General features: G+C 48.2%; 11 protein-coding genes across 11 annotated transcripts; 9 read left to right on the forward strand and 2 right to left on the reverse strand.

Moving 5' to 3' along the window:
* Nucleotides 1-54: 54 nt before the first annotated feature.
* E1B28_008944 (uncharacterized protein) lies at nt 55-1,090 on the forward strand. Its single transcript, XM_043153786.1, has 5 exons — nt 55-266; nt 326-393; nt 448-595; nt 706-831; nt 914-1,090. The coding sequence occupies exons 1-4, from the start codon at nt 123-125 to the stop codon at nt 757-759; spliced, it is 414 nt and encodes a 137-aa protein (XP_043009071.1). The 5' UTR covers nt 55-122; the 3' UTR covers nt 760-831; nt 914-1,090.
* Nucleotides 1,091-1,545: 455 nt separating this feature from the next.
* E1B28_008945 (uncharacterized protein) lies at nt 1,546-2,472 on the forward strand (the record flags this gene model as incomplete). The annotated part of the gene is made up of 7 exons (XM_043153787.1): nt 1,546-1,635; nt 1,690-1,709; nt 1,766-1,807; nt 1,866-1,881; nt 1,945-2,121; nt 2,180-2,233; nt 2,299-2,472. 7 exons carry the CDS (start codon nt 1,546-1,548, stop codon nt 2,470-2,472), a joined length of 573 nt encoding a protein of 190 aa, XP_043009072.1.
* Nucleotides 2,473-3,041: 569 nt separating this feature from the next.
* E1B28_008946 (uncharacterized protein) lies at nt 3,042-4,219 on the forward strand (the record flags this gene model as incomplete). The annotated part of the gene is made up of 7 exons (XM_043153788.1): nt 3,042-3,054; nt 3,214-3,385; nt 3,447-3,485; nt 3,538-3,553; nt 3,609-3,788; nt 3,842-3,895; nt 3,947-4,219. 7 exons carry the CDS (start codon nt 3,042-3,044, stop codon nt 4,217-4,219), a joined length of 747 nt encoding a protein of 248 aa, XP_043009073.1.
* Nucleotides 4,220-4,441: 222 nt separating this feature from the next.
* Nucleotides 4,442-7,433, forward strand: E1B28_008947 (uncharacterized protein; the record flags this gene model as incomplete). Its single annotated transcript, XM_043153789.1, has 6 exons — nt 4,442-4,465; nt 4,523-4,633; nt 4,686-4,851; nt 4,906-5,066; nt 5,126-5,254; nt 5,310-7,433. The coding sequence occupies 6 exons, from the start codon at nt 4,442-4,444 to the stop codon at nt 7,431-7,433; spliced, it is 2,715 nt and encodes a 904-aa protein (XP_043009074.1).
* Nucleotides 7,434-7,987: 554 nt separating this feature from the next.
* ETH1 (S-adenosylmethionine synthase) lies at nt 7,988-9,518 on the forward strand (the record flags this gene model as incomplete). The annotated part of the gene is made up of 7 exons (XM_043153790.1): nt 7,988-8,075; nt 8,138-8,169; nt 8,235-8,837; nt 8,890-9,064; nt 9,122-9,298; nt 9,357-9,416; nt 9,472-9,518. The coding sequence occupies 7 exons, from the start codon at nt 7,988-7,990 to the stop codon at nt 9,516-9,518; spliced, it is 1,182 nt and encodes a 393-aa protein (XP_043009075.1).
* Nucleotides 9,519-9,796: 278 nt separating this feature from the next.
* On the forward strand, nt 9,797-10,231 carry E1B28_008949 (uncharacterized protein; the record flags this gene model as incomplete). Its single annotated transcript, XM_043153791.1, has 3 exons — nt 9,797-9,878; nt 9,929-10,152; nt 10,208-10,231. 3 exons carry the CDS (start codon nt 9,797-9,799, stop codon nt 10,229-10,231), a joined length of 330 nt encoding a protein of 109 aa, XP_043009076.1.
* Nucleotides 10,232-10,363: 132 nt separating this feature from the next.
* On the reverse strand, nt 10,364-11,498 carry E1B28_008950 (uncharacterized protein; the record flags this gene model as incomplete). The annotated part of the gene is made up of 7 exons (XM_043153792.1): nt 11,448-11,498; nt 11,357-11,400; nt 11,209-11,303; nt 11,073-11,154; nt 10,866-11,021; nt 10,600-10,817; nt 10,364-10,537 (listed from the first exon to the last, which is right to left on the reverse strand). The coding sequence occupies exons 1-7, from the start codon at nt 11,468-11,470 to the stop codon at nt 10,364-10,366; spliced, it is 792 nt and encodes a 263-aa protein (XP_043009077.1). The 5' UTR covers nt 11,471-11,498.
* A 143-nt stretch (nt 11,499-11,641) lies between these two features.
* E1B28_008951 (uncharacterized protein) lies at nt 11,642-16,276 on the forward strand (the record flags this gene model as incomplete). The annotated part of the gene is made up of 16 exons (XM_043153793.1): nt 11,642-11,679; nt 11,728-11,860; nt 11,914-12,063; nt 12,121-12,486; nt 12,538-12,753; nt 12,805-13,284; nt 13,342-13,362; nt 13,413-13,503; nt 13,554-14,129; nt 14,189-14,473; nt 14,520-14,947; nt 15,003-15,258; nt 15,318-15,425; nt 15,487-15,640; nt 15,702-15,795; nt 15,854-16,276. 16 exons carry the CDS (start codon nt 11,642-11,644, stop codon nt 16,274-16,276), a joined length of 3,819 nt encoding a protein of 1,272 aa, XP_043009078.1.
* Nucleotides 16,277-16,402: 126 nt separating this feature from the next.
* On the forward strand, nt 16,403-16,850 carry E1B28_008952 (uncharacterized protein; the record flags this gene model as incomplete). Its single annotated transcript, XM_043153794.1, has 3 exons — nt 16,403-16,471; nt 16,529-16,716; nt 16,781-16,850. 3 exons carry the CDS (start codon nt 16,403-16,405, stop codon nt 16,848-16,850), a joined length of 327 nt encoding a protein of 108 aa, XP_043009079.1.
* Nucleotides 16,851-18,739: 1,889 nt separating this feature from the next.
* E1B28_008953 (uncharacterized protein) lies at nt 18,740-22,532 on the forward strand. The gene is made up of 4 exons (XM_043153795.1): nt 18,740-20,066; nt 20,185-21,200; nt 21,250-21,354; nt 21,415-22,532. Exons 1-4 carry the CDS (start codon nt 18,944-18,946, stop codon nt 21,916-21,918), a joined length of 2,748 nt encoding a protein of 915 aa, XP_043009080.1. The 5' UTR covers nt 18,740-18,943; the 3' UTR covers nt 21,919-22,532.
* A 318-nt stretch (nt 22,533-22,850) lies between these two features.
* Nucleotides 22,851-26,796, reverse strand: E1B28_008954 (uncharacterized protein; the record flags this gene model as incomplete). Its single annotated transcript, XM_043153796.1, has 9 exons — nt 22,851-23,148; nt 23,211-23,305; nt 23,365-23,438; nt 23,495-23,838; nt 23,895-24,070; nt 24,124-24,558; nt 24,618-26,363; nt 26,427-26,528; nt 26,626-26,796. The coding sequence occupies 9 exons, from the start codon at nt 26,794-26,796 to the stop codon at nt 22,851-22,853; spliced, it is 3,441 nt and encodes a 1,146-aa protein (XP_043009081.1).
* Nucleotides 26,797-27,087: the final 291 nt, after the last annotated feature.

Here is a 27,087-nt window from a genome sequence, read left to right on the forward strand (position 1 = left end):
TGCCAGCCACTGTCAGATTAGAGTACTTTGCGGCAACTATAGTCATTTGAGTTCGCCGCCAGTCGGCCAGTTCCGGTTCTCATTTCCGATATATACTCGCAGTCCAAGTTCAATAGCTCGCCATGGCCTTCCCTCGGATACTACATGTTGCATCTAAATCAGCAAAGGTCCATCAATCATGTCGAAAGGCGTTCTCATTTTCTTCAAAAAGATCATTCACAGCCAGCCAGAGACGACTTGACTACTATCCGAATGCTTCTTTCGGCGTACGTCCCCAACCTGATTCTTCATCTTTGATTGCTTCTAATATCAAACTCAAGTACAGACATTCAAAGAATTGACTGCTGGTGAAAAATCTAAAGGACGTCTGGTACTAGTCGACTTTTATGCGGAGTTCGTTCCATATTATTGCATCACAATTCATTTCTACTCACCTGAATTTATTAGTTGGTGTAGACCTTGCAAAATGCTCTCTCCTGTCCTTAAAGCCATCGCGACAGACCCAAATGTCAAGTCTGCCAGCGGCCTTCACGTCGACGTCGTCACGATAGACACAGAAGCCAATGAAGGTTACGAGCTGGGTCAGCGGTACAAAGTAGGTTTCCCCTTGATTTTCCGTTTCATGTCTTTTGATTATTTTCTTTTTCCTAGGTACGCGCGTTGCCCACAGTGATCGCGTTTCGTGACGGTAAAAATGTGTTGCAGTTCGTCGGTGCGCTACCGGAAAGCGGTGTCAAAGATTTCCTCCAGAAACTTTAGAGAGATGTCGCCTCCTTAAATCGTATCCAATGCTATCCGAGACTCGTCGAGGAATGCGGAATTCCCTGAAAAGTACCGGTTTATCCTGATCATCACTCTACCGATGCATTCCTAATCTAATGATTGGTGCTGTATATTGCAACGACATCGACAGATTGACTTAGGGCAGTCGTGGCCCCTTCAAACCGGAACTCAGCGTTTCCATTACTTAGACTGCCAGAGATAAACCCTTCCTTCTTGCGGGTTCTCGAACCGACGACAGCCGATAACAACCGTGCCCCGGTGTGTCGAAAACTCTGCATGAAGTGCCTGAAAGTAATGTGCCCAATCAGATGCGATTTATGGGGAACATAGTCATCTTATTGTAAGTAAAAGAATAGTCTGGGCTGTTGGCATCCAATGGATCGTATTATGATGGTACGCAACGACATATAATCCATCTGGTAACAACCCGCCTTGAATCCGTCTACTCAATTCGCTATTGAATTAAGGCAGAAATGCCTTGATGGTGGAATCAAGATGCGGGAGTCAAGGTGTCAGGAAAACTTACGTTGTCTTTGCTAAGGCTGTCATCTTTCGATGGAGGTATAAAAAAACCCTCGAGCTTACGGTGCGTTTCCAACATCTTCTTTCTTCCTTTACTTACATCCCCCATAGTAACCCCGGAGGCCCCAGAGTAGAGTGCGGTTGCTCCTTCCTCCTCTCTGTGTTTTCTGACGAGTCCCGACCAGTCTCAAATACCCCTTCGTTCCGAGTCGCAGATAACCTGTCCATTTGATCTAAAAAATGCGTTTCTCTATCGCCACTGCTATTGCGCTCTCCTCCGCCGCGGGCACTCTAGCCAAGACTGTTTCCATCAACGTTGGAGTCGGCGGGGTTGGTCTGGTTTCTCTTTCCTCTTGCTGCCCTCTTACTGACGTTCTACGCCAGCTAAACTTTGACCCTACGAAGTAAGCTATGGTCAAACCAAACGATACTAAGGTTGTTTTTTAAACTTTCTTCAAAGCGCTACGGACGTTCAGAAGGACGATGTCCTTCAGTTCAATTTGTGAGTATAAGATCGATGACCTTTTCGAGTTTTACTCAACAACCGTTATGTGATCCAGTGTCTCCAACAATCACGTCAGTATTACCGTCCCTTTCTTTGCTTTTGTGCAATAGCCTACACCTTAACACTATCTACAGTCCGTTGTGCAATCAACTTTCACAGACCCATGTACTCAGAAAGAGAACGGAATCAATTCTGGGTTCCAGAACATCGAGGATCCCAATAAGCCTTTCGTGTGGAATGTGACTGTGAATGATACCACACCGTTGTGGTTCTTCTGCAGCCAGACCATCCCTAAGAGCCACTGTACAAATGTAAGCAGACTTTCTCCCCTCCCCGGGAGTAGGAGCTAATCGCTGTTTCTTGCTCTAGGGAATGGTACTTGCGATCAACCCCACGGTAGATTCAACATTCGTTACGTTCAAGGTACGGGATTCTTGTCTGAATGGTTTCTTTCGACCTTCCAATGAACTGACGGGAACGTTCGTTAGAACAAAGCCACCAATGGCTCCACCTCCACCAGCGGCACGGGTACAAGTGGCGCTCCAAGTCCTAACAACACTTCAGGGGGCGGTTCAGGCAACGGTGCCTTCAGTCATTCCGCTGGCATGAATGCGTTCAGCCTTCTCTCTGTGGTTGGAATCGCCTTTGGGCTGATGTTGTAAGATGGTTGACGGTTATGACTAGTACTAGGCCCTTGGTGCTGTGTGCTTTGTTCAACTTTTTGATTCCTTACAATAAATTTCTGAGAATTATGATGCGAAGTGGAAGCGACGCCACAGCAGCGTTCCCGCTCACGCTGCGTGTGTGGGCAGACCATATACTCAGCACCATTTACAGCTGTTTGCATAAAGGTTGGGACTTGTCAATTATCTGTTTTATATAGAGATTAACGACATTGACGACACATGCCTTACCAGTCTGGTGTCCTTTCCGGACCTTCCCATTAGTTTGAGAAGGAGCGGAGCAACGCCGTAACTGTAAGTGAGGGTAATCGGCGTCAATCGGCGGAGAAGGCCGGCAGGAGAACACGTCCGGAAGGCCCGGGGGAGGGCCAAGGGCACCAAATTGTTAGATTTCTATATAAAATACATGGTTGATTAGTCTCAACCTTTATACAAATGGCTGTAAATGACCATACATGCTCAATGATAATGATTGGCCAAAATGGTTTTGTTGTAACTTAGGTGTCAGAATGACCGAAATGGGCTTAACTTGAATTTCCCACGAATCGATGGTTGCCGACGGTATGTTGTTATGGCGATAAAGGGCGTTCCTATATAAATTTTACGTGGCTACCCCGACTTTCCCACCAGTACCAGTTTTCTTTTTTGCCCGTTCACGAGCTGCGTGAGTACAAGTTTTTCTACAGTAGAACGTACCTCCAATCTTATGCATCCTTACAGGCTCGCTGGTTCCGTTATACAAACTACACAATCCTTCGTTCGTTTCTTTACGCTATATTGTGGAAATGCGTTTCTCTACCCTTGCCGTCGCTCTTCTTCCTGCTGCTGCTCTTGCTGCCGTCCAGACCGTCACAGTTGGAGATCAAAATAAACTGGAATTCAGTCCACCAAGGTATGCCTGGCAGCGCTGGCAGTAGATTTTTCAGACATCTGACTTTTCGCTTTCCCCGTAGCGTGAATGCTGCTTTGGGTGACACGATTCAGTTTCAATTGTGAGTATACAGTCTTGCTTTGGGCTGGACAAGCGACTGACGGCTACTGTAGCAAGTCCAAGAACCATGTCAGTATCCAGTAACCCATCTAATCCCACGCGCTCACGGTTCTCTGCACGATAGTCCGTCACACAATCCACTTTCGACTCGCCCTGCGTGTTTAAGGCGGCCGGCGTTGATTCCGGCTTCCAGGCCACACCCCCCGGTGCCACGCCATCCGCGTCGTGGAGTTTTATGCTCAACACCACCGACGCTCTCTGGTTCTTTTGCGCACAGACTGCACCTGCCAACCACTGCGCCAACGTGAGTCCCACAGGTTGAGGCTTCACATCGTTTTTACTCAACCTTCCTTGCAGGGAATGGTTTTCGCCATAAACCCTCCCCCTGACAAGACCTTTGATATGTTCAAGGTCAGCTTCGATGAACGACGACATACCGACACTTCTGACCAACTTGTGTAGGCTAATGCTATGAGCCAGGGCAGTGCTCCCGGCGGAAATACTACTGCTTCTGGTTCCTCCAGTTCTGGCGCAGCCGCCCCGACAGGAGCAACGGGTACAGGTGGTAGTCCAACAGCCGGCGCAACTGGTGCAACTAGCGCTTCTAGTAGCGTAACGTCAGCTACCACAAGTGGAACTGCAGATGCTAGCAAAAGCAATGCGGCATCTGTCATGAACGCAAACGGTGTCGCCCTCTTGTCTATGGCAGGATTGGTTCTTGGTTTGATTTTGTAGATTAGCCGGAGCATTTCCCCTTAGCATACGAACGTTAGTGTATCTTCTTTGCGTATTCGTTTGTTGTACAGGATGCAATCAATCAATGTTCAAAAAAGTTTGGCAGCATGCACAGACCCGACGCTGGTGCACAATGAGCGCGTCATGCGTACAGCTGCCCTTTGACTTCTGCCCTCACCTTCCCGAACATCCCTCTTAGAAGAATTTGACTGCATTTCCCCGATGGATGCCATTCGAATATCAAAGGTAAATCTCGTCCCCTTCGACAATTACATCGATCCAAGTTATTCACAATGGTGCCAGGTCGAAGACGTTCTCTGCACGAAAGCTGGAGCCGCATTGAAAGGAACGATCCACCTCACAACTCACCATCTGATATTCAGATACGATGACAACAAAGAGAAGGAGATGTGGGTATGTCGAGCTGTATACCTCCAGGCAAACTGAAGCCTGACTACGCTAAAAGACACCTTACCCCCTGATATCACTTGTCAACCGTCTCCCTCAAACTCTACAAGGACAGTGTCCGCTCACGTTCCACACACGAACATTTGAAATCTTTTCGATTACTTTCACGAAAGAAAGCGACGCATCCGATGTCTTTGAAAGTGTGAAAGAGCTCACCGTCGCTCGTACGTATATCGTCCCTCGCTGCACCTTTTTGTATGCTCATTTAGGTTGACTAGTGTCTGTGTTTCATCTTTATGCCTTTTCATACCAGCCGAATCCTCCCCTTCCGACCAATAATGGCTGGTCAATATATTCTCCTAGAGAAGAATTTGGCCGAATGGGTGTTGGAACACGAACAAAAGCCTGGCGTTTAACCGACATTAATAAAGATTACTCTGTGGGTGTCGGGTTATTTCTGTGTGGGACGCACTTATCGATGACTCTCAGCGCGTCTAGTTTTGCCCCACCTATCCCTCGAAACTAATAGTACCGACGAAAATCAGCGATACGACACTGCAGTACGCAGCGAAATATCGCAGCAAGTGTAGGATCCCTGTTTTGACTTACCTCCATTGGTCAAACTATGTGAGTGTAATTATAACTATTAGTAATGTGTAAGACTGAATTGCTTCTCTTATAGGCTAGTATCACACGTTCGAGTCAACCCATGGTCGGAATTACACAAAATCGGTCGATCCAGGACGAAAAGTTGATTGAAACTATATTCCAAACCCATCATGCACCGGAATCACGAGCATCGAACTCTCCTGTTTACGGAGCCACAACTACGAACTTAATCATCGACGCGAGGCCCACTGCCAACGCAGTGGCCAATACTGCCAAAGGAGCTGGGACAGAAATCATGGAACATTACAAGGAAGGAAAGAAGTTATATCTTGGAATTGACCACATTCACGCCATGCGGGAATCCCTGGCAAAAGTTGTGGAAGCGCTGCGCGAAGCAGACAACCTTCTGGCCAGTATCAACAACGATTTGTCTGGACAAATATCTGGAGTTTCAGTCCTCGACAGGCAGGCATTGCGTCGGTCTGGCTGGTTGAGACACTTGTCGATTGTTCTGGAGGGAATTAATATCATCACTCGCAATGTCCACGTCAATTCATCGCATGTACTCATTCACTGTTCTGATGGATGGGACCGGACCTCCCAGCTATCCTCGTTGACTCAGCTCTGCCTCGATCCCTTTTACCGAACGATACGTGGATTTGAAATACTCATCGAAAAGGATTGGCTTTCGTTTGGACATAAGTTCCTGGATCGAAGTGGACATCTGTCTTCCGAGAAATTCTTCGTGTCGCCTCCTGAAACGAATAGCGGCAATACTGGTGCAGAGGCCGCGCAAGGTTTTCTCGCTTCCATGCAGAATCGGTTTGCATCTCAAAGTCATATCAAGGAGACGTCCCCAATATTCCATCAGTTTTTGGAGGCTGTTCGCCAAATTCAGCGACAGGCCCCAGAACGTTTTGAGTTCAACGAACGGTTCTTGCGACAATTGTACTACCACCTCTATTCATGTCAGTTTGGTACTTTCCTGTTCAATACAGAAAAGGAAAGGCGAACAGGCGAGGGAGGCAACCCACCTCCAATTGAGCGCACAATCAGCGTTTGGGATTTTCTTAATTCCCCAGAGGAAATGGCACAAAACATGAATCCTTCCTACAATCCCTCGCTCGATGATCCAACAAGTCGGTCTCCCGATGCTGACATGGGAGTGCTATTTCCGAACCCTAAAGATATTCGGTTCTGGTATGAACTATATGGGAGGACAGACGACGAGATGAATGGCCGCAATATCCCTGCCCCAGCAATCCGGTTTCCTGACGTTGTGGGGCTGATTGAAAGTACCGAGGACGATGCTAGGGTCGATACTCCGTCTAATATTCCTTTACCGCCTTCGCCTGGAAGCACGCCTTGTATCCTTCCAGCTGGCCACTCACCCGCAGGTTCTGACATAACGTCCACTCTTCATGCCTCTTCATCTGCTGGGAACCCCCCTGCTATCGCAGCGAGATCACATCCGTCGTCTCGAGATAGTTTTAGGCCATTTTCAATGAGCGGTTCAGCATTTTCTATGAAGACGGCCACTTCTCATCCTAGTCCCACTTCACCTAATCGTCCTGCTGGCAGTAGAGCACAGGAATTACTTTCAGGGCCGGGTGTCTTCGGACGTTCTGTATGGGACAGATTGTCCTCAAATGCGTCAGCAGCGCTCTCGGTAGTACAGGACGCTTATGGCGGAGTAACGAAGGAACGGGGTGATCCTACCACGACTGAGACTCCGAAAACGGAGGAGCTGCAAAACAGAAACTACTTAACTTCGTGGAGTGAGGATATGCAGCAGCCTAATGGTGCTCCAGCTGCGAGAGTAACAAACCCTAGTATTTCGACCTCTCCATCTTCCGCGTCTCATACCAGTCCCAATTCAGGAAATCCTTGGACATCGATGGAGGTGGCCAATAATAGACCGACACTTTCTTTTTATGACAACCCCTGGGACATCAGTACAAGAAGCGATACCCAACAGCCTGTTTCGGCCACCAATCCCACCCAGTTGTCTGATGATATATCATCCGGCTCTCTTCCATTTGATCCTACCGTTGTACCGCATAGTATGTCGAAAACTATTCACGTATCCCCTCGACCGCCTTTAGAATTCAAAACTCCCGAGACATTAGAGCAGCCACCTCGCCCTAGTTCGAGCAATGGCAGCACGGATCCCCTTGGGGTAGGATTTGGTCCTTGATTGGCTGTGTCCATCACAGTCGTTTGATACGTTGTGGGAACCGGTCGAGTCGTATCGTCGTCTTTATATGAGATGTAAGTAGTCTTAACCCCAAGAGATCACATAAATCACCTATATCAGGCTACATGTACAGTAGAGTACGTATCAAATATAGTCGTTGGAAAGCCTTTGGTACAAGAATGTGTAATGTAAATTGACGGCCGTCTACATAGTCTCTTTCCACTTCCTGTGGACAATCTGCACGATTCTCGTCAAAAACGACTGATATGGCTATGAGGAGGATGCTGCATTCGGATTATACAGATAATCGATTCCGTTGAAGTTTTGGGATAATTATGTACATGCAGACGCCGTATATGTCAGTAACAGTACACGTTCTTGATTCGCGAACAGCTGCCAGTGGCAGGCGAAGATGGCGTGATTACGGAAAAGTGGATTACATAACTACGTCAATAAATTTTTGCCAATAAAAAGGGTTTAGCACGACAACAAGAGATCTTTCCAACCTACCCCTACACCGCTCACCCACCGTCTCTTCTCCATATCTTCCAATTATGCCTGCTAACGGAAATGCTGCTCGGTCTGCTCTCCCGAAAGGGCACTTCCTCTTCACTTCCGAGTCTGTTGGTGAAGGACACCCTGGTGAGTAAAAAAATATATGTCAACGATAACTACGGGGGGCTAATTTCTTGTGCGTTGTCCAGACAAAATATGTGACCAGGTCTCCGACGCCATCGTAAGTACCTTCCTCGTTCGCGTCGTACAGTAGGCTCACAAGATCCTGTTTCGTCTGTCTCCCAGCTTGATGCCTGCCTTGAACAAGACCCATGGTCCAAGGTTGCTTGCGAAACTGCTTCCAAGACGGGTATGATCATGGTCTTTGGTGAAATCACCACCAAGGCCAGCCTCGACTACCAACAAATCATCCGTAACACTATCAAGGACATTGGTTATGATGACTCCTCGAAGGGTTTCGACTACAAGACTTGCAACATTCTTGTTGCTATTGAGCAGCAATCACCCGATATTGCTCAGGGTTTGGATCATGGTGACCTCGAGAGCCACGGTGCTGGTGACCAGGGCATAATGTTCGGCTACGCAACCGACGAGACTGCAGACTACATGCCCTTGACGGTTAGTCTGGCGCACGCGCTCAACCGAGCGATGGCCAATGCTCGTCGTGATAAAACCATTCCGTGGCTTCGTCCTGACACCAAGACCCAAGTGACGATTGAGTACAAAAAGGATGGTGGTGCTACTATCCCCCTCCGTGTCGACACCGTCGTTATCTCTGCTCAGCACGCAGAAGAGGTGACTCTGGTCGAGTTGCAGAAAGAGCTCCTTGAGAAGGTCATTAAGAAGACCATCCCGGCTCACCTGCTTGATAACCGAACAATCTACCATGTAAGCTTGTTTTCATCGACACCTTGTTAACGATGTCTGATGTCTGCTCTAGATTAACCCCAGCGGTCGCTTTGTCATTGGTGGACCTCAGGGAGATGCTGGTCTGACTGGTCGTAAGATCATTGTCGACAGCTACGGTGGCTGGGGAGCACACGGCGGTGGTGCTTTCTCCGGGAAAGACTTCTCCAAGGTCGATCGTTCAGCGGCGTACACTTCCCGGTGGATTGGTGAGTGGATGAAAATCGGTTTTCTTATGCTCGTGCTCTTACCATTTCTATGTCCAGCCAAGTCCCTGGTTGCTGCTGGCCTTGCACGCAGATGTCTTGTTCAAGTATCGTACGCTATTGGTGTTGCTGAGGCTTTATCGGTTTACGTTGATACCTACGGAACCGGTAAGAAGTCAGATGAAGAGCTCGTTGAGGTCATTCGCAAGAATTTCGATCTCCGACCTGGTGTTATGGGTATGCTCAATAATTCAAAAGGTCCCCTGTTGCGTAACCTGACCCTTCTACCCTTCAGTTCGTGAACTTCAGCTTCAGCGACCACAATACCGACAGACCGCTTGCTATGGTCACTTTGGTATGAGAATTAAGTGCTCGTTCTTTATCGGCATTAGCTGACCACTTTCTCACAGGTAACCCCAGCTACTCTTGGGAGAAGCCCAAACAGCTCAACCTCTAGACATTCTTCCTCAGTTCGATTGGCCATCTGTATCATCATTGGAAGTTCATCCTTCCTTCCGCTCACTCTTGCATTACATTATCTCTATAAAGATACCACTCACGCTAGCGCTCCTATTTCAAAATGCTTTGGATGTAGAATTCTTATACTGTCACATAATAATCCAGTAGTCATAGTCAATATAACGCGTTCAACCGCACCTTCATATCACCTCGTTGCCGGTTCCTACCAGTTCCTATAGGCGATTAGTCATCAGAGTATACTCGTGAAGTGCCATTATGCATCCAACCGCCCGTATCTTCTCTGCGAGAGTGCATACGCCGCTCATAAGGTTTTTGGGCAAGCGGGATTGGCCGTCTGGTAGAGACATCAAGCCTTTCTCTGTAATTACGATCTAACTATCAATATAGGCTCAGAAACACCACACGTTCATCCAGCAGCACCCACCGAGTTGCGGAACAAGAACTTTTCTGACTTTTCGACGGCTTCAAGTTCCTCACAGTCCCCAAACTCGTCCTCCTTATCATCACCTTCGTCCACTTCCAAGGCATTCAAAGAATTTTGGGAAGCACCGCAGAGGTTATGCAGCCCTAAAGTACGGGAATTGGAGGAATGGGAGATTGACGCGGTCTTGGTTCGTGGATTTGTTCTGTGCATCCGAGCATCCTCTGATTTAAGACTTGCGCTAGTCCGGTGGTGCTTCGCTCCGTTAATCTTGGTATGGCTTGACCACGGAATAATGCAACGGGTGGAGACCACACACATTGCACTCGGATCTTCCATTTCAATTTGCGGTGAATGGAGGAGAATGTACACCCAAGCTTACATAGACTACACACAATTAACTAATCCTTTTCTGCATATGCCAGCAGATATCTTTCAGTCTCAGCCTCGCCCATGGTCCGCCACAGGCCCTTAGTTTTCTCATCCTCTTCAGGTGCCGTCGACACGATCCCAATCTCGATTTCTGCGGGTTTGTAGTCCACGCCATGTACCGTCGACATGGCCTCGATTGCCATCTGTTCACAGATTGTTGTGTGTAAGTGTAAGTGGATGGGCCATATCAATCATGACCACATACCTCGATCACGTCTGCACGGGAAAGAGCCTTTCCAGCCTTTACAGGGTCGTCGGCACCTCGTCCGTTGTCTAACTTCTTCCACTTCTTTTCTAAGTGATTCATGGCTTCTTGTTGTTTTTGTCCCGCTGATGTTGCGTGGAAGCCGACAAAGTATCCGGACGGGTCGAGCTTGAAACATTGCGGGCCATACTCAGGATCGCTTCCGATGAATATCATGGCTGGGGAGACGGATCAGCTTAGCTTTAGACTCTTACAAGATGACGCACAAATTCCAAATGGTCGCATTCCTGCTCGTTGGGTATAGACTTGGTTGATGTTTGCTATGCGCCTAGCAAGCTGATCTGGAGAAATTTCGCAGCCAAACTTGTATCTGTGGTCTGAGGCCTCGCTGCGCGCTCTAGCGACCTGTTGTCTGGCGTCGGCTATGATGTGGATTGTGTCAAGCTTCAGTAGGGAATAGAGGAGAGACAAACCAATTAGACCAGTCATCACACATCCAATTGTTGGCGTTATGCTAAATAAATGGGTAACGGTTGAAGCATCTAGGAGTTTGTCCTTTGCAAGATCGTTAGAACACGATAGCTGGACCTTTTGTTGAGAGGGACATACCGGGACTTTGCGCTGTGTGATGACGACGGATGTGTCCCTTCCTCGAACAGCTACTGCAGTTTGACCCGAGCCACTTATGGCTTTGAACGCATATTCTAATCGACGCTATCAAGACACTTGAATTGTGCTGCCAGAGATTGCAACCTACCGACTTGATATAATCGCCCTTCCGGAGAGAAAACAGTGAGATATCTGTAGATAATTCAGCAGAGTCTCGGTATCAGAAGTATTGTGGTTACCTATCATAAGATGTTCGAGACATGGTTGCGGTGGTTTATAGAGAGTGCTTCGAGGGACGCGCAATTCCCCATCACGCGTCCGGTCACATGTTTGTAACGCGTTTACGATTAGATCTCTCGTCGACGATGACTCTGTAAATTCCACTTCTATATCTAGCGCGTCTTATACCCTACGTTCTCCGGATTAACCAAAAATGAAGGACGCAGTCTCTCATCAAGCTCCAAAAGTCATGTACGCCCTCCCAACATCTGCTAATTATCTTACCAAGTACGCTTCCAGAAAGAAGATTCAGTTCAGTTTACTGAATAATCAAGACACGGTGAAAATATCCGAATTCGAAGTAACACATAGGGATCTCTATACGCCTACAGATCGACTACCCGTGAAAGATGGTGTTCTTGACCGACGTTTAGTGTGTTGTATTAAGTTTTGTTCGCGGACTTACGACTAACTTGTCATCGACAGGGAACAACGGACAAGAATGCATTTTGTGAAACTTGTGGACACGATTCCGTGAACTGCGTTGGACACTATGCCTACATCAAGCTGGTTGTTCCCGTGTTCCATATTGGTTATTTCAAGCACACTATTCAGATTTTACAATGTATCTGCAAAGTGCGCTCCTTCACCCTTCAATTTGTTGCCCATTCTAATGAGGAATCTTTGCTATAGACGTGTGCGCGCGTTTTGCTGGAAGAACCTGACCGCCGTCTGTATTTGAAACGTTTTCGTCGGCCAAACCTCGAGAATATTCAACGACAAGGACTTTTCAAAGCCGTCAACACAATTGCCCGCAAAATGGTCTATTGCTCGCATTGTACGGCTACAAATGGAGCCGTGAAAAAGGCTGGTGCTTTGAAGATAATTCACGACAAATTTAGAGCGAAAAAGACTGCGGAAGAAATGGAGAAGTGGAAGAAGAGTTTCGGGCCTGCAGTGGATTCCCAGAAAGAGCTAGCGTTGTTTTTAAACAAGTCGGTTCACGAAGATCTAAACCCCTTGAAAGTCCTGGATTTGTTTCGGCGCATAACAGATGAGGTAATCAACCCAAGTCGAGTTCACGCTTTCTGATCAATTAAATAAATACAGGATTGCGAACTTTTGGGTTTGCAACCGGAGCATGGTAGACCAGAAGAATTCATATGGCAGTACATCTCCGTACCTCCTCCCGCTATACGTCCCTCTGTTGCGCAAGATGGCGCTTCTAATGAAGACGACCTCACTGTCAAGTTGACTGAGATTGTCTTCACAAATGCGTTGATCAAGCAAGGCCTATCGAAAGGTTCCCCAACTCCCCAATTCATGGTACGCGTTCTTGATTCTTTTTGGTTACCTCCTCCCTGATCCTCGCGACAGGAACAATGGGAGTTCTTGCAACTATCGGTGGCAATGTACATCAATTCTGAACTTCCCGGAGTACCTTCTCAGATGGGCCAGAAGCCTATCCGTGGATTTGTGCAGCGCCTGAAAGGAAAACAAGGTCGATTCCGAGGGAACCTTTCTGGTAAAAGAGTGGATTTCTCCGGTCGGACGGTCATTTCACCCGACCCGAATCTACGAATCGATGAGGTCGCAGTGCCCGAACGTATTGCAAAGATACTTACTTATCCAGAACGTGTAACACCACACAACATAGAATCGTTAAAGCAGGCCATTCGAAACGGTACCGACGTCCATCCCGGTGCGAATTATGTATCGAACGATAGAGGCAAGAAATACCTCAAGTTTGGCAACCAAGCGCTCATTGCAGATACTTTGGCTATCGGCGATGTAGTAGAAAGACATATCGTCGATGGAGACATCGTCCTGTTCAATCGTCAACCCAGTTTGCATAAGGTACGGATCTCCAAGAATGTTGATCTTTTCGATTTCTTGCTAATCCATTTCTTGTAGTTGTCCATAATGTGTCATCGAGTGAGCGCACATGCATTCGACAAAGGGATATCGTTCTGACAGCAACGTAGGTGAAAGTGCGCCCATGGCGATCATTCCGATTGAACGAATGCGTTTGTGGACCTTACAATGCTGATTTCGACGGCGACGAAATGAATCTTCGTGAGCTGGCTGAAACTCTAAGCATGCCGAACCGCTGATTTTCTCTCCAGATGTTCCCCAAACCGAGGAGGCCAGAGCGGAAGCCCTCGAGCTCATGAGTGTCAAGCACAACCTTGTTACGCCGCGAAACGGTGAACCGGTCATTGCAGCCATTCAAGACTTCATCACTGCCTCCTACCTGATGACTCGGAAGGATCAATTTTTTGATCGTCGTCAATTCACACAAATCTGCTGTTACTTCGCCGATGCTAATCTTCATATCGACACACCTCCGCCCACTATATGGAAGCCTGTAAGGCTCTGGACAGGAAAACAGATATTTAATGTCCTTATGCGGCCCAACAAACAGTCGAAGATCTACGTGAATGTCGAGAGCAAGTGCCATCGATGGGAGGAGGCAAAGCCGGAGAATTACCCCAAGAGGATGAAGTTGGCGAAGGATATGTCTCCAAATGACGGGTGGTTGGTGATCGTGAATAGCGAAGTCATGTGTGGAGTCATGGACAAGGCAGTTGTTGGTAGCGGAAAGAAGAAGTCGATCTTCGGTGTCATTATGAGAGATTATGGACCGCATGAGGCTGCTGCAACAATGAACAGAGTGGCAAAACTATGTGCTCGGTGGTTAGGTGTGTCATTACTCCATGTTAATCAGTGTTGCTCGCCGAACTGACGTCTACTTATGAAGCCAACTATGGGTTCTCGTTGGGAATTAACGATGTCATTCCTGGACCAGAACTCTCTCAAAAGAAGGATTTTCTTGTCGAGAAGGCGTACGCAGAGTGCCAGGACCTTATCGAGAAAGCGAAGAAGGGCAAATTGGAGAACAAGCCGGGTTGTGATCAAGAACAAACTCTAGAGGCAATGATATCCTCCGTCCTTTCGAAAGTTCGTGAGGAAGTCGGTCAAATCTGTATGAAGGAACTAAGCCGACAAAATGCTCCATTAATCATGGCTACTTGCGGTTCAAAAGGTCAGTCTATATTCAACCATGAGTTCGCTTTTCTTACCTTACCCAGGCTCCGTCATCAATGTCTCCCAGATGGTTGCCTGTGTCGGACAGCAGATTATAGCCGGGAAACGTGTTCCAAATGGCTTTCAAGATCGCTCCCTTCCCCATTTCCCTAAGAAATCGAAAGAACCTCCTTCCAAGGGTTTCGTGCGGAATTCCTTTTACTCTGGACTCGTTGCAACGGAATTCCTCTTCCACGCTATTTCTGGAAGAGAAGGATTGGTCGATACTGCCGTGAAAACAGCTGAGACAGGGTACATGCAACGAAGGCTGATGAAAGCATTGGAAGACTTAACCACCCAGTACGATTTGTCCGTCAGAAATTCGACCGGCGGTGTGGTACAATTTGAATATGGTGACGATGGTTTGGATCCGGCATGTTTAGAAGGAGATGCTCAACCGTTGGACATGGAGAGAGCTTGGCGACATTCGGAGGTAAGTTTATCCTCTGAATCAGCAGAAAACTCATCATGTCGATGCCTGCAACTAGGCCATGGCTTCGCACTCTTCGCAAGCAGGCCGCCCTCTACTTCCTTTTGAGATACTTGAGGTTGTTGACCGTCAACTAAAGTCCAAGAAATACCGGTCAGAGTGCACACAAACATATCTGAGCACTATTCGGAGCTTTATCGTGGAAAGGGCTGTGGACAAGTTGATGGAAATAAGAAAGAGTCAAGGCTTGTTCGATGCGCTGGAAAGGTATGAGGAATGGGATGATAATATGGATCTGGATGCCGGAGTTGACGGTAAGTCCCTCTTCTTTTTTGAAGGATGGGATCGCTTACCTTGACGTCTCTTTTTCTAGACGCGGTGAAATATTTGATCAACAGCAGAATTAAGGTTACCGAGGCACAACTTCTCCTCTTCCTTGAACTTTGTTGGGTTAAATATGTCAAAGCTCGCATTGAACCTGGTTAGTCGAGTGTTTTTCTCTTCCGGCGAAGTTGGTAACGGTTCCTATAAAACAAAAACAGGATCTACTGTTGGTGCCGTCGGTGCTCAATCCATCGGTGAGCCGGGAACCCAGATGACACTGAAGACCTTCCACTTCGCCGGAGTTGCATCCATGAATGTTACTCTCGGTGTCCCACGTATTAAGGAGATCATTAACGCCGCGAAGGCCATCAGGTGAGTGTTCGATCGCCACCACCCAAGGTATTTCCGTGCCGGTGTTCATGTCATGCTACAGTACCCCGATCATTTCGTGCAAGCTCGTCACATCGGACAGTGAAGCGAGTGCGCGCATTGTCAAGGGAAGATTGGAGAAGACCTTGCTTGGAGATGTGAATGATTATCGTTTTCCAGACCTCATTTTTCCAGTTTTGACCATAGTCTTTTTAGATCGCTTCCCTTCTTGAGGAGGCGTGGGCGCCTGATTACACTTACGTCGGGGTCATCGTTGATACAACCGCAATACAAAAACTTCAGCTGGAGTTGACGTTAGATGATATCAAATGGGCCATTGTTGGCGCCAGGAAGCTGAAGATCAAGCAGGAAAGCATCATAATTGTCCCCCGCAAGAACCGATTGAGGATTTATGTCGATGGGGAGGATAAATTCTATAGATTGAGGGAGATGAAGAGAGGGTTGCCAGAGGTTGTGGTCAAGGGCGTCCCCTCTATTCATCGAGCTGTGATCAACATCAAAGACAGAGATGATTTGAGGGGGAAGAAAGGAGACAAGGAACTACTGGTGGAAGGATATGGGTTGCAGAAGTGTATGGTGACGGAAGGAAAGCCGAAAACACCGGATGGCATTTGCTAAAGCGCTAACTCCTCTCAAATAGGTGTTATTGGCACCCATACGTCCTCCAACCATGTCATCGAAGTTGCCCAGGTCCTTGGAATTGAGGCGGCTCGACGCACCATCATCAACGAGATTCAGTATACCATGAAGAGCCACGACATGAACATAGATCCTCGACATGTCATGTTATTGGGCGATGTCATGACCTATAAGGTGATTGACACTTCTTCATAGTTGAGTTATTCCGACTTTGTTTTTTTTTCATTCTAGGGTGAAGTACTTGGTATAACACGGTTTGGTGTGGCGAAAATGAAGGATAGCGTTTTGATGTTGGCATCATTTGAAAAAACGACGGACCATTTATTCGACGCTGCTGCGTTTGGAAAAACTGACGGGATCGATGGCGTTAGTGAAAGTATTATTATGGGGAAGAGTGCACAGGGCTGTGGGACGAGTATGTGAGTTTCGGGCTTTCACCTAATGCTAACCGTTTTCGAATTCCGACTTTGATTCTGCTTCCAGGCCTCGCCTTGTCTCGACTAAGCCCGCGATTGGCAAACTCAGGAAGTTGCTGTTCGAAAGTGCACTATAGCCTGTTTGATTGGTTAGTACGTGCCGGAGTTCGTTAGATTTGAATCTGATTGTATGTGTGCCATCTGTAGTATCTTTATCTTACACGTTTTGTACTTTCTTCTCTGTTCACCCCACATGTCTCCACGTGCGATGTCGACAGTGGCCTGTCGGTCGCCAACTCAAACAAGAATCGCTTCACCCTTATGGAGTTTGGTTTCCATAAGTTCAAGCCGTGCCAGCTCATCGACCAGAAATACCCTCGAAATGGCCCTGACTCGCCAGTCGACTGCGTTGACAAAACGCTAACGTTCCCGGGATGTCGAGAGGACCCCGGACGCTGCCCAATCACCCAACCTCACCTCCAGGACCCTATCTTAGGAGACGGTCGTCTGCAGCTGTACGGAAGCTGGCAGTTCGACATGCTCGGTTCGACTATCTCGCTTTATTCGAGTGGTGGTTCAGGCGTGTGGCGGGTCCAGACAAAAAAAATTCATGCAGTCCGTTGATACTTACGGTTTTCCGTCTACCAGCTGACGACCCCTCGTCTTTGAATGGGTCTAAACCCCAGCGAATGTTATTGAGCCACGGTTCTCAAGTTTTTGTCAATTGCGGCTCCGCCACATAAGTAGTAAACTTGTGGGCAAGCGATTCTTCCGAGCTGGAGAGCCGCGTTGTACATGTGTTTTGGAGTCGGGTGGGTTTCAGTGTGCGTATATAATGCACTCTGGTTTTTAGTTGAAGGTTCAAAATATCTACTCTATAAATACATTGAATCTGGGTGTTCTCCGCGCTTCACGCCATCGGAGTGATTGATTTTGATTTTCTAGCCTCTTCTCCTCCGATGGCTATGTTCATAGAGGAATTCAGGGTTGTGACGTTAGACAAAGGATTGACAGCTCATTCAGCCACAATTAAGTATGTACAGTACATACTGCATGGAAGAATTCAATGATATCCATGCCTACAGCGTTGACATTGATGCGGTGGTATGATTGCTAAACTACGCGATTAAATAGGGAAGGTTACATCCTCGGGATATGGTCGTGACCATAGGAGACTTATAGACAGGATAGCATGAGGGTCCTTGAAGGAAAACAAGCGAAGGCATTTTGTCAGGGAAGACAAGGACACAGTACAAGTTGAGAACAAGGAAGATGTCCCCTCACACCTGCCTTGAGGGTCCTAAGTACTAGGCTAGAAGGGATAATCATTAATGATTAGGCGCCAAGATCATAATCGGGTTCGTCGGGATGTTGATAATAAGAGCCTTGAGTTGGACGAGCAAAAACAGAACGAGGCAGCATTGTGGTTCCAGTCCTTAAGCATTCTATACCCCCGTTCCATCGCGTTGAGCCGCGCACTGTAATCGTAATTCATGATCATTGCAATCAAGTCTAGAAAGCCGAACAAGTAGTCACAATCAGCTAAATATTATGGAATGTTCGAAGACGCAGCGGAAGAGCAGATGATTCTGTTTTTGCACATAATTGTGGAGTTCAGTACTTCGGTGGCCAAAGAAGACGAAACAGATTGATTTGAACGCAGGATAGGAATTATGGTGAGAAACCGTGGCCTAACAACGACACGTTGCCCTTCAGAAAAGATTTCTATGTGCCCCACGGTGGTGAGACGAAAGGCCACCTGGCGGCGGCAATCATAAGTATGACCTGCCTCGCTAAACCGTCGTTTCTGCACTCGGCGTTACGTGTGTAGGTATGTCCTTACGGGCTTTGAGGTGAGATGAAAGACGAACAGGATGGAACAAGTACTTATGTATGTACTCTGAAATCTGGCCAGCACGGGGCTGCGCAGATAAGTATTAAATTAGTGCGACGCTTGCCCAATAAGGAAATGATGATCAACAGCTGGAATAATATAATGATCGGAGGCGACGCATCCGTAACCTGGGCACCTTTTCCGGAATTTTTTTGTCATACATCCCAAAACGCATGGCATCTGGTTTCGCCTGACCTCCACAATTCCTTTTCCCTCTTGACCCTGTCCGGACTAGGTCTCTTTCGTTCCTTTCTGCACCCTTCTCCTGAACGACCTACACGACCTTGAACGGTCCTCAACGCCGTGATTACGACCCTCCCCACAAAGATAGACAATATGGCCACAGCTCTTGCTCCTCCATCTTCTGATACTGGCAGGATCTCTCAATTACTTCCCACTGTGAAATGCTCTATTTGCAACGAACCCGTGCGTTTAGCAGACCTAGGAGAGCATATTTGTCCTTCATCCTCGCCGTCCTCGAAGCTGACTTCGAAAATATCCCGGATGATGTCTCCTGGTCCTCGTTCTAGTCGCACGACCAGAACGAGTTTTTCGACTATGAGGAGTCGTTCAGCTTCGAGTGTATCAAGCGCTTACAGTGAGTTTCCTCTAGCGATTCCTCCAGTATCGTCACCTCCGCCACTGCCCAAGACCTCCCCCCCGTCACAATCAACACATCCTATCAGTCACCCGTACCCTGCATCTCTCCGTGACCGTAGTTATTCTACGGTTTCGAATTCCCCTCGTTCACCCCGTACTCCTCCTCCAAGTTCCCGCTCACCCCCTCATCCTCAACCAATACTGCCATCGCTATCTCGCTCCCCTGCTCCTACTCCATCCCCAGGTCCGATTCCGTTGACACCGCCACCAGCGACGTTTTCTCGTGTAGAAACATCACGCACTCCCGCATTTCCACCTCAACATTCTCCTCGTACTGACGCTCGCCTTTCATCCACGCCCTACGTTATTTCTACACATTCTCCTCGTCCTCTTCCTCCTAGCTCACCAGGCGTCATAGCGACCGATCCTCCCGGCTCTCCGTCCACACTTCATTTCTCACAGCCAGCAACTTCACACCATCCGGATTCTCCATCATTTCCCAGTAATCCGCTACCTCCCATTCTGCCTCCCCAGTTTCCACCGGGGCCTTCCCGTCACACACAACAAGGCCTGCAACATGGCCATAGTCCCACCGGTAGCATGTTTTCCACCCATGGAACCATCGTTAGGTCTCCTGAACCAGATACGAAGATAGGCGGTGAAGCTGGGATGGCTGGTGTCGGAAGACGAGGGTTCGCGGCTGTAGCCGGTGCTGCGTTATTCGTGATACCCCGAGCTCAAGGACGGCAGGATATTGGTTATCCCATGAATCCGATCACCATACCGCCCACTCAAACGCGACCTGATCAAGCTGTTCAAAGCCGACCACAGTTTTTGGATATTTCCGCCGCTAACAAAGGTAAACTTTACTCCCGGTTCCTATACCTATCATCATTTCATTTATATACACCTTGTTTCATCGGTGTTGCAGTCTATTGTTCCCATTCCCTCTTTTGCTAAATACATTCTCTTTATAGCAATAGGTCCATCTCTACACAGCCCCTCCACACTCTCCCCTCGATCACCGTTATCATCGACCCCTACGTCTCCTACCACACCCCGCACACCCCGCACACCTGATGCACGTACTGCACCCCCTGGACATCCCGCTTTTCTAGTACCTGGGAGTCCTGGAGGTCACCCAAGCTCGTTACTCGCCGGATCTCCTAGAGGCTCGCCAACTGGACCTGCAAAGCCTAGTGGTACTCCCGATGCATACTTCCCTCCTGAATCCAAATCACCCCCATCCCAGTCGCCTCCCTCACATACTAGAAACTTATCTACCTCCTCGGATGGATCGGAAGTTGGCCTTGCGTATACCCAGAGCGTCAGCTACGAAGACGACGAGGTGGAGGACTTTGTGAGCAGGGCGCAGAACGCGAGGAGAAGGAGGAGTACCAGTCGCGCTCGGTCTAGGCAGGACTCGATGTCTTCAAGTACGTCGAGTGGTGGCGGGACCGGCCGAGGTGTACCACAGCGGAAAAACAGCCACACCTTGCCAGGAGAAGGAGAGATACCTCCATTGCCAATCTCGTCGGGGAAAGGCCTGGAGCTTGAAACTGCCTTCAATGCGGTTGCTGCTTCCTCGAGTGCTGACGGAATATCGTTGACTTCGCCCACAGAACTTTCCGTTAACTCTATTTCAAAGTTGCACGTTCCTTTGAGGTCGAATACTGTCCAAGGGTTAACGACGCCGAAAAGTGAAGTGGATCCGTTTGATTCGTTTATGGCCAAGTTACCTATGAGGAGCAATACGGAGAGAGCTAGCTCGTCAAATTATCAACATTATCATGGGAAGGAGAAAACGATGCCAGGACTTAATAGTACTAAAGGAGATTCGACAAAGAGTCGAAACCGGGTGAAGTTGTGTGTTGGATGTGAGAAGCGGATAGAGGATGGGAGGTGGGTTCAGGTTGACGATGAGCATGGGAAGGGTAAGCAGAGGAAAGGTGTGCTCTGTGAGGGATGCTGGAAAGGGATGTATCTGCCCAAGGTAAACTTCTCGATGCCTTATAGCCAACATACCTTGACCGGTTTTTTAGTGTCGTCGATGTCAACTACCCATCGAGAAACACGCGATCTCGTCAAGTGATGGCCAGTTAAAGGGAAAATACCATAAGGAGTGTTTTACATGCTTCGAGTGCAAGGTGAGTATCGAGAGCATCCCTGTCTTGACCCGGAATTAATCTAGCCTTCTCTCACTCTAGGCTCCATTCCCAAACAAGACTTTCTACGTGTTCAACGACCAACCTCTTTGCGGTTATCACTACGCGAAACATAATAACTCTTTATGCAATTTATCCTCCTGTGCGCAACCTATAGAAGGCCCGTGTGCAGTTGATCATAAGGGAGGACGGTATCATCCTGCACACTTCCTTTGCATGTGGGACAGGTGTACCGAAAAGTTGGACAAAGAATACTGGGAGGTTGACGGTAAGGTCGTGTGTGAACGACATGCTCAGATGCAGTTCCGACAATCGAGAATGTTTGGACTTGGAGGATCGAGGAAGTCGAGGGCATGGGCGCTTTCGTTGTATGGGGCGGAAGGGGTGTATGATGGAGTACGTGATGAGGAGGAGGAGTCGAGGTATGATAGCGAGGAGGAGTTTGGTGAGGATAGCGCAGAATGGAAAGCAATGAAGAGGACTACGAGGTTTATTGACCTGGGGTCATTGGGGCTGGGAGGTACGGAAGGGCGACAGTTGAAATGATATCTGTCCCTTAGCCCGCGGCCCCCCTAGTGTTCAACTCAAACCCACCCGTCCTGTCACACTGCTCGGACTTTCCTTTCTCTCTGGTTTTATGCATTTTTCAATCTACGTTTATTCGATGCACTTATCTTTATTCATTTTTTTGCATATTTCCTTTCATTTCCTTGATTACATCCTCTTTCTTGGGCCCTGTTTTTGCCATTTTGCTATTGATTGCGCCCGCGTGAAACCTCCACTCGACTTCGCATTTATTAACCATTTCACTAATTGTCGTACCTTTTCCTGTTTTCACTTTTCCTTCGTTGTGCGCGCCCTTTTGGCCTTCAAACGGAGTCCTCGTCTATCTCTACACCTCTACTGCCTATGTCCGGACTATCTTTCCCTTCGTTTCTATGCATGACCTAGGACTTATCTGCCTTACCGTTCATTGCCTCTTACCCATCCACCCAACAAAAGTACTTCGCTCGTTTAAGACTTTTTCATTCATTTACTGTCCACGCTCGCTTTTTGTTATCCTCAGCCATTTGCCTCTGAATTTCGTCTGTTGTTGCCGATGGGAATTAAACGTGTATTTATTATTTACTATTTTTTTGCGACTATACGCCTCTCTTGGGAGTTTGAAACCAGTTTGATCGGAGTCCATATACAAGTATCAGCTGAGTACCAGCTTCCCTCTAGCTGATGAGGAGGTACTGTTGAAGCGCACATCTTCTCCGTGAAGGTGTTAGCGGCATTCAAACGTAAAGTTACAGTCTGCAGAGTGAGACGAGGACATAAGAGGGGAATTAAAAGCTCTAGAGAGGTGTCGATAGTGTCGCGATACGAAGATTGAAGAACGAAATTCCAGTGTTGTGAAAAGGATCACAGCGAGCCATGGATAAATGAAACAAAAGGTACCCTCCACGACCAATGCAATCTGAGATTCATCATTTCTACAAACTGAATACACCACCAGCTCGTCGTCTACTTTGGATCGGATACGCTAAGAACAAGGAAATGCCAAGCCCAACAGTTAACCCGAGCGCGACACTGATCAACTGCAAAGCAGTCTGGAATCCTGACAGATAAGATTCTGAAGAACCAGAACTTTGTTGATCCACGAAGACCAGGAGGCCGTTATTACCGAGTCCAGAAGGCACTTGAAAGAGGATGCCGGTGATCATGATAACGAATGCGTTGCCCGAGAAAAAGCGGCCGTACATGTTGGCGATGAAGCCTACTGCAAAGGCCCTGCGAGAGGATAACAGTGATTAGACCCGGATTCTATCGTGAATGAAAGATGTCCTGCGTACCCAACAGCTGCACTGATATCCGCTTGTCCAACAAATACTGTGGCGACGAAGTGATTGGTAACCCAGCCTATACAGGCAATTATTATCGTGATCAGCTGAAAGCGAGGTCAGTCATTCAAATAACCGAACAACTGATCGACAGTGTCAGACGAACCATCTCTCGCCTAAACAACGGTCCTTGGTTCCTCATTGTCAAGAATAGGGAAAACAACGGGACCGTTAAGAAAGCTTAACATGAAAAGGGTAAGAAAAACGATATCATAATGGGAGAAAATTTCAATTACCCCACCAAGTGCTAACGTTGCTGTTCCACCACTGTGCATTGTCGCCATGACTGTATGCACAGGCAGTGTCTGCTAATCCAACCACACTCCTGCTTGTCATCTTCTGATACGCCTCTGCCCCCATCGCCAAACCGAACCCGAGGAAGAGACAATAAACGACGGCATAACACATCCGCACCGAACCAGACACGATGTTCCGCGAGAGAACTTCGAGTGCACCAGACAAAACGATAAATCCGGGAAGAATAAGAACGATGGAAGAAGAGGCAACGGCAGAATAGCAAATTTTACTTGTCGATGCGAGGGCGGCAGAAATGAAGGAGAAGAGAGTCGTGATCGTGATTCTGGAACGAGTCTATGTCAGAGCCAATGAGGAGCGATTGATACTCTGGATACGCACTCGAAGACGTTGCTATACAACTCGTTTTTGGCAGCCAAACTTTGTATAAAAACCAAGGATACGCCCAAGGGGAAAACAACGAGACAGTCGACAAAACTGCCATTGAAACTCACACTGCAGATGCTAGCAGAGCACATCCCGCCGATGAACATCGATGCAAAGCGACCATACAGGACCTACGGAAGAATGTTAGTTGAGATTAAGAAGCGGGACTGCAACAGACACTCACCGGTCTCCTCATCAGTGAATCAAGCCCTCCGCTTGCTTCTGCGACGCTGACTTCATCATGAATTACCTTCCAATAAATGTCATATGCGCCTTTTAACTTCCCTAAGTCTAACGCCGAACTCTGCCTAAGAAGTCTCAACGAAGACGTGGAGGCAGTCAACGCTGGAACGGAAGACGAGCTGGAGTTGCCATTTTCAGCGAGAGTACCACTTCCCACGTTGGAGGTTGCAGCGCCTAAACTCCCCAACATATCATCGAATGAGATGATCATCACATCTGGCAAATACAAACAGCTCAGAGGGATCTCCAAAACCCGGGCAGTTGCTGCGATCTGTGACGGGAGACGATGAGCTGGTGCTCCAAACATCATCATCGATCTAGTAAGTTTGAGGAGAAATTCTTGACGTTGGAGGATCTGGGCGACATGACGAGTGATCTGTTGGCATGAAGAAGTCAGAGAAGGTCCAAGAGAAAATGATTACATGAAGCACTCACATAGATTTCAGCCTTCTTCCTCTTCCTCTTCTCCTTTCTCCCCCTTTCCCTCCTGTCCCTCTCCTTTCTCTCCTTGCGCTCCCTCCACTCAGGAGCCTTTTCGGCCCTGCCCCTGTCCAACCAAGCATCACTTATCCACTCCCCAAGGTCGCTCAACGGCGTCAGTGTAAATGCAGACGGCGTCAGTGGAGGACTATACTGAGTCGTAGGGGTACTTTGACCACTCTTCCCTCCAACAGGTGTCGCTCGTCCAGGTGTCAGTCGACCCCATCCCCACCCAATACTGTGGTTTCCTTTTCCTACACTATCCGAGGTATCCTCTCGCCGAAGGTCAAGTACTCCAGTCCACTTAGCTCTCTTCCCTTGTGCAGAACTAAAGTAACCAGATGTTGAATCTCGCCCTCTGCGCGAGGTGGCAGATCTGTCATGTTGATCGGGCATTGGGGGTGATACGTATGCCGAGACAGGTTCAGTCATGGGTCGCTTTCGCAAAAGACGTGCCCTATCGCTGGCTGAAGATTCATATTTACCGTCGCCCGTCCTCAATCCAGTTTGAGGTAAGTCTGCGTTATCCAACGATTTGTACCCATTTCGCTTGAGTTGGTTATCTTTTTTCTTTTTGACTTTGATGGTGGGCGACCTGTCATCCCAGCTATATCTCGAGAGATGGTAGCCTGGTCTCTTGACATTGGGCACAATTCGGCTGTTGACGGGTGCAGCTGCTCCTGATAGGTTGGCAGTGCTCGCTATGAGGGGGCCGATGACACCGGCTGCATTTCGAGCTTGAGCAGGCCGACTTGAAAATGGATTGAGTGACGTTAAAGAAGGGCATAGCGAATGGTGTGGGTGATTGAATGGCTGAGGTTGCGGGTCCTTTGGAGGTGGTTCGGAGTATTGTGTGAAATGATGGGAAGGGGGGACTGATAGCGGACGCGGATGAGGAGACACAGATGGGCGCAAAGGAGTACAACTAGGATTTGACGAAACCGGCTGTGGTTTGACGTTGATCTGCGCGTTCTCATGTGCCTTTCTAAAAACATCGTCAAACTCGTCGATGGCTTCACCTTTCTCGTTCTCGTTGCCCTCCAGGGATTGGGATCTCGACCGCCAAGTTCTTTCCCTACCATAACCGTTATATCTCCCTCCACCGTCTCGAGGAAGATGCGAAAGGTCGACACACGGCCTTTCAGGCATCTCCGGTGTGGAAGCACCAGAAGCGTTTGAGCTGAGTCTATCGTAAGCTTGATCACGGTGCTGACTATTATACAGTGCCAGCAGCGCCGATAAAATTCCGCTGTTTGGGGGTACTATGTCACTTGTGCTCACGGTGGTCTGGACAGAAACCGTATCGGCGTCTCGTTCCAAATCGGATTGACGTGGAGGATCGACTCCAGCGGTGAGGCAGTCAATGTCGCTGACACCCGTGGGGACAGCAACATAATCGTAACTCGTTACGTCGTTGCGCCCGACCCCACGAAGAACTGTGTCCTTGTCCCCATCCTTGACTTTAGACTTGGTCCGGCTCCTCAAGCCTAACCAGCTCTTTCTCCGGGAGGTATGGGCTCGGACAATGCCAGCTGCCTGTCGTTCTGCATCAGCCTCTAGGTTAGTAAAACTCGGTAAACCAGCGCGTTCGTGTGGTTCAATAAATTGACCAGGAACCTCAACACGGGGTAGGGGGTCGTTGTGATGAATCAGGGGAATTGGAACGGAAGAAGGAGGAGTGATGGGAGAAGGAGTGTTTGTCTGCACGGCAGGAAGTTGAGTGTCAATCCTGTGAGGGTTGCGGCGTGGAGGAAAATGATGTACCAAGGAGGGACGGCGTTTTGCTTCCGTGTCGCCGGAGGTTGAGGACCGTTGTTGTGACTGGTGCCGCTCAAGAGCAGAGGTAAGGCTTTTGAAAGCATTGGGCTAAAACAAAGTGAAGGTGATCAGTATTCAATGCTGAGCAAGGAAAAAACTGCGGAATGGCGCAACACCCCAGTAGTAAGACAAAGTATAGACTTACATCTTTCCCTGTTTCATCCAAAGTATGATCATGATGTCTTTGAGATTGAGAATTGACATGGTCATCGAGCCATTGGACAACCTTTCTGGCGGTCCCACTACCCCCATTTACAGCTGAATCGTTCTGGGTCGCGATCTTGTCTGCTGAGGACTGCGAGGATGACGCTGCCATGATACCTGATCGAGTTGGAGGAAAGGTACCGATGTGAACCGCGTAATAAGTAGGAAATATTGGAGCCAGGTAAGGTTGAAGGAATTAATAGAAGGTCGCCGTCGAGAAGCAGGTGGAATTATGGAGTTCAGACGTTGAGTCGGCTGTGGAGCACCAATAGCCTCCCAGGTTATCGACGGGCTTCGACTATAAGGATGGAGACGTCGCCGACGGGGATATGGGCGAAGCTAGTTACTGGAAGACGAGCATAGAAGAAGAGGGTGTTATTGATGATCTAATGGCAAGAAAGGG

This window comes from Marasmius oreades, chromosome 5 (assembly GCF_018924745.1).
Source record: "Marasmius oreades isolate 03SP1 chromosome 5, whole genome shotgun sequence".
In the NCBI taxonomy this organism is placed as follows: Eukaryota; Fungi; Basidiomycota; class Agaricomycetes; order Agaricales; family Marasmiaceae; genus Marasmius; species Marasmius oreades.

Coding starts and splice junctions, on each gene's coding strand:
- E1B28_008953 (XM_043153795.1), top strand. CDS start 18,944: ATGGCCACAGCTCTTGCTCCTCCATCTTCTGATACTGGCAGGATCTCT. Junction 20,067..20,184: donor TATTTCCGCCGCTAACAAAG/GTAAACTTTACT, acceptor TTCTCTTTATAG/CAATAGGTCCATCTCTACAC. Junction 21,355..21,414: donor TTACATGCTTCGAGTGCAAG/GTGAGTATCGAG, acceptor CTCTCACTCTAG/GCTCCATTCCCAAACAAGAC.
- E1B28_008944 (XM_043153786.1), top strand. CDS start 123: ATGGCCTTCCCTCGGATACTACATGTTGCATCTAAATCAGCAAAGGTC. Junction 267..325: donor ATCCGAATGCTTCTTTCGGC/GTACGTCCCCAA, acceptor ACTCAAGTACAG/ACATTCAAAGAATTGACTGC. Junction 596..705: donor AGCTGGGTCAGCGGTACAAA/GTAGGTTTCCCC, acceptor AATGTGTTGCAG/TTCGTCGGTGCGCTACCGGA.